Raw genomic sequence first — 5127 nt, forward strand, 5'->3', positions numbered from 1 at the left:
GTACCGGCATTAAAATGAGGTGCTGTCATGCAATAATGCGCTAACAAGTTCAAGGTCAGTGATATCTAGGATCAATGCTTTTACCTGGACCTTCAACCGCTCCCGCGGGATGCCGTGGACAAATGGTGTTATGTCGTCATTACGTGAATGGATTTTTAACGTTCAGCTTCTTGACTACGTCCGTAATAAAACATGACGATGTGGATGTGTTAGTAAACGGTGAACAACCGTTGTGAATAAAGTTTAAACAAACGTGATTACATGATCAGAAACCTAAGGCCAAAGATGTTGCTGACGTATAAGTGCTAATGACTAAGAATCAAAACAAAATAATTTTTGGGTAATACACGATGCATTACTATGGAAAATGTTCACATACGGGCACAAAGAGCATATATCAATAATGAAACAACTAAACTTTTTCCATAGTAATGCATCGTGTATTACCCAAAAATTCTGGGTCACTTGCTTTATCTAACAGAGACACAGGACACTCTGTTGGGCGTAGAAGATCAGATTTATTAGCTGCAGCTAAGTACAGTTGTCCCAGAAGTACACTCGGTATGTTCTCAGGAGACTGCCACTTTACTCCGTGGCGCACAATCTCTTATAGTACATGGATGTCATACAGATTAACCAAGAACACTCCCAGTGTATATAAAAAGAACCAATAAGAAAAGTACAAAAATAAGGCTTTACCAATGAAAAAAACTTGAGAAATAAAGTATCGAGTAACCCGAAGAAGAATCTCCTCCAACTGTGTTTGTCGTCCCTCCCCAAAGGTTAATTCATTAACGTGTCCGTAACTGACTTGCAGGTGGCGAGATACATTTGTGTGCTTTGGAGGACAGTTGTGAAACGAGAGAATACGAGCAGAGGACAGTGAAGGCCAAAGGATAAGATAAAGTCAGGAAAGAATGGTGCAAACCAACAGATAGTTGAGACAGGGATTAGTCAGACCAGACAGGGATTAGTGGACTCGACCAGTCCCTGACACCAGTTCGTAAACAGAGGCAGAAGGCTATTTCGACACGATGCTGCAGGAAAAGCAGAAAAGACCTGTTCGCCGTGCTGCCTGAGTGAGGGCAACACAAAATGGCGGCGGAACACAAAATGGTGGCTCAATACGATCGAGATCGAAAATCGAGTTTCCTCAGACCCTCCTTTTGCCAGAACTCAGGCAAAATACACAGACTCACGTTAATCTGAGTTGATGTCGATGGCCATGAGGTCATCAAGCTGTTGCTGTAACATCATTTTAATGTTCTCCGTTCTCTGTGACTTAGGTTGTGGGATGCATACAGAAGCACAAAGGCCGCAGATGGCGGGGCCACAGTGCTGACAGAGACAACAAGAGAAAATGATGGCCAGAACCATTCCAAGGAATGTTAATACCTTCCATCCCCATTTTGACAGTAGTCCCCAAAACCATCCCAATAACGACCAATCTCCTTCGTCCTGGTGAATTGACTCAGAGATTACATGTAATTTAGAGATGGCTTGGTATACCGTCGGAGCATCGTCAGGTATATAAATACAGCAACTAGATCCGATCAATGTACAGACTCCACCACGGTCCGCAAGAATAACATCTAAGGCAACTCGGTTCTGTAATGTCATAAGACGATCCGCCTGTAGTTCAGCTGTAATATTACTTAAGGCTCCTACAGTGATGTCTATAGTAGTCTCTACAACACGAACCAGTTGTCTCATGTTTCTGCTATTGGCCATTGGACCCCAAAAAGGAAGAATTCCTTTGAGGAAATCTCCTCCCTCTTGTCCTGCTGTGTCCTTGGAATCAATAATTCCTCTGCCATATCTGTTTCTATGGTGAGTTGAAGAGGCAGTATATGTAGAGGGAAGAAGGAAAGCTATATAGCATGTTCCGGAGAAACCAGTCGGCAACCACGTATAAGCTCTATCGTGGCAGATAAAATACGTGCCCTGAGATGGTACTAGCGGCGGCGAATTCTGAGAAGTGTAGATGTATGTGTGGGAACAGAAGCTCTTCTCTTGTCTAGCGTTAGCAGTCTGACCATTTATTTGTAAGCAGAAATTACCGTGATGAGGTACAGTCCAAATTGGTGGAGATTCTCTTTGTTTATCCTTATCACTAAGGCTAGTGATGTAATGAGTGACGTTCCAATTAGTATATGCTTTTCTCTCGTCAACAGAAATTTTACTATTTTCCATGATTTTAGCCATAGCTACCATTCCCTTTATCAATGAACTATGACTAAAATCTGGACCACCAATATATGAACTGACAGGTCGTTTAAATCGGCTCTGATATGCATTAGAGAATATTATAAAATAAGCCCAAGCGGAACCTTCATAGGAGAACGGAAGGACTAAGTACGGCATCCCTTTTTCGGTGGTATGAGGCATAAGTCCACACACCCAACAGTCGGTTGTATTAATTACTAATTGGTGCTGGTGTAATAACTGGACAAATGAATTATTGTAGTATTCGATTCTTCTTATGAATTCATGCTGAGGAAGTGTATGAAATAGATGTGGAGAGACAGTATAATAAGAAGGCAAAGAGATAGAAGTAGGGACAACTTTTTGCTGCATAGCATAAACAATCCATCCTATACACGCCAATAAAATACACAATAATATAAAAACACATAACGTTATACCACAACGACTGTACATTAGTTTAAAATATTTTTCTCTCATTTTCTTCTTCTTCTCTCTTTCTCCAAATGTAGTCTCCATCTTCTAAGTGGATGCTCACGGCAATCTTCCTCAATCACTTGGTTATGATTATCTGCCGTCCTATGACACTGCACGTCCTGCAGGCCTATTGCCACTACTCAGGTCACAATCAAGACTCCTACCGTGACCCTGCAACCGGGATAGAAACTACATAGAAGAGAGAATCTCAAGTTTTCTTAATTAGTCTTTGCCTGAGATTATAACGGACTTTGTTAGGTACAGTCTGGTCTCGAAACAATGTTTGTGGGTTTGTAGTGTTCAAGCGGAGATGTGGTGGTACAGCTTCCTGAAGAATATCGTCGTCTTCTTTCTCCGACCGAGTTCCACTCAGGCATGCATCGCTAAAAGGTAGGAACCTAGGAACCTTTTCGTTTTCAGAGTCACTTATACCCTTACGGACCTACTGATCAAAGGGCAAAGGCAAAGGCACCTTCTTGCAATGCACGCCGTGTATCCAGTTTTTCTTTCCTTTGACCTTTATTGCTGTTCGCGTCGCCAGGAGGACCTGTCAAGGTTCCCTCCAACGAGGTTCCAAATTCTTTGTCCTTTGGAAATTCTTCACGCAAACCCAGTCACCTGGTTGGATGGAATGGCCTGGGTCTGTGGAGGCCTCTGGCAAAGCGTTTTGAACCTGTTGATGGAGAACACGCAATTTAGTTGTAAGGTCGTGCAAATAATCAATCAGCATTGGGTATGGTATATCAGAATATTTTCTAGGGCGAGGGACTCCCCATACATTAGCTGGGCGTCCGAAAACCACCTCGTATGGGTTAAGTCCCACACGAGAATGCACAGCTGTTCTGGTGGACAGAAGAGCCAAAGGTAAAGCATCGGGCCAGGCAAGACCTGTGCTGGCTTGTATCTTTGCGAGTTTAAGTATAAGTGTGCCATTATAACATTCTACTAAACCCGCTGACTGTGGATGGTTTGCCGCATGGAACTTTTGCTTTATACCAAGACCTGCACAAACTTTTTGCATAACTTGGCCCACAAATTCACTCCCATTGTCACTCCAGACAATGCGCGGCAAACCAAACCTAGGAAATAACTCTTTCAAAAGGACTTTGGCAGTAGACAAAGCAGTGTTGTCTTTCAGAGGGTAGGCCTCTATCCATCTGGAAAAGGCACATACCACCACTAGAACATATTTGAGATTGTTGCATCGCTCCATATGAATATAGTCGATTTGCAACACCTCAAAAGGATATGTCGGGGGAGCAAAATGACCTACCGGAGTTGGGGTTCCCTTTCCCGGATTGTACATCAAGCAAATGATACAATGTTTCACTACATTATCTGCACATTTTGGAATCTCTTCATTCTGCCATACTGGAGCCAGAAGTTTACATATTCCTTTCGCACTGATGTGGGCTGGACCATGCGCCATAGTAACTACAGGCAGTACATAGGCATCTGGTAACAGCCAACGTTGGTGCTCTGACAATTCTATCCAACATCCCATCTCATCCAACATTCCTCTACTTTCTTTCCACTTTCTTAACTCTTTCTCTGTAGCATCTTCCTGAATTGATCTCACACTTTCTATTGTGTCCTCACACATCCCTCTTTCCCTGACCCAATTTGCAGGGCCCGCCACATACATGTGACTCGTAGCATCCCTGGCTGTCCTTTTCGCTACCTCATCCGCAAAAGCATTTCCACGACCAACATCGTCAGAGATCTTCTTATGTGCACTACATTTTACAATTGCTATCTGGGTAGGCAAGGCAAGTGACTCAAGAAGATCAGTCACCAATTGACCATGCTGTAATTTAGTACCATGGGAGGTAAGGAATCCTCTTTCCTTCCACAAACGTCCGAAACTATGTGCCACACCGAACGCGTACTGGCTGTCGGTATACACACTCACTCTCTTTCCCTTAGACAACACACACGCTCTGGTCAAAGCTATCAGTTCGGCCGCCTGAGCTGAATTATGTCTGATGTGTGCTGTCTCCACAATTGTATGCAAGGTAGTAACAGCATAAGCTGAAGTTGTCTCACCATTCGGCAGTTTGAAACCAGACCCATCCACCCATAGGATCCCATCTGGATCCGTTAGCGGCGTATCTTTCAAATCAATTCTACCTTTTGTCTCCTCCTCAGTACGGAGAAAACAATCATGTCGTTCTTGAATACCTTCCTCTTTCGGAAGAGGTAACAAAGTGGCTAGATTCAAAGTGTTACATCGTTTGATGTGCACGTGACTAGCCAAGAGCGTCAGCTCATATCCAGACAAGCGAGCACTCGTAAGATGCTGCGTTTTCGTCCTATTTAGCAAGGTATCCACTGCATGTGGTACCATAACAATGAGAGTATTATCTAGCACCACTCCAGCAAACTGACAAATAGAAACCGCTACTGCTGCTGTAGCTTTAAGACAACTAGGCAATGCTTTGGCTA

General features: G+C 43.4%; 1 protein-coding gene across 1 annotated transcript; it reads right to left on the reverse strand.

Annotated features, from left to right (window-relative positions):
• Positions 1-1200: 1200 nt before the first annotated feature.
• On the reverse strand, positions 1201-2577 carry LOC146775798 (endogenous retrovirus group PABLB member 1 Env polyprotein-like). The gene has a single exon (XM_085637051.1). The coding sequence runs from the start codon at positions 2575-2577 to the stop codon at positions 1201-1203; it is 1377 nt and encodes a 458-aa protein (XP_085493177.1).
• Positions 2578-5127: the final 2550 nt, after the last annotated feature.

Source organism: Triturus cristatus, chromosome 12, assembly GCF_964204655.1.
Source record: "Triturus cristatus chromosome 12, aTriCri1.1, whole genome shotgun sequence".
NCBI classification, from domain to species: Eukaryota; Metazoa; Chordata; class Amphibia; order Caudata; family Salamandridae; genus Triturus; species Triturus cristatus.

What these genes read in the sequence shown, in the direction of transcription:
- LOC146775798 (XM_085637051.1), bottom strand. Translation starts at nt 2,577, where the DNA reads ATGCAGCAAAAAGTTGTCCCTACTTCTATCTCTTTGCCTTCTTATTAT.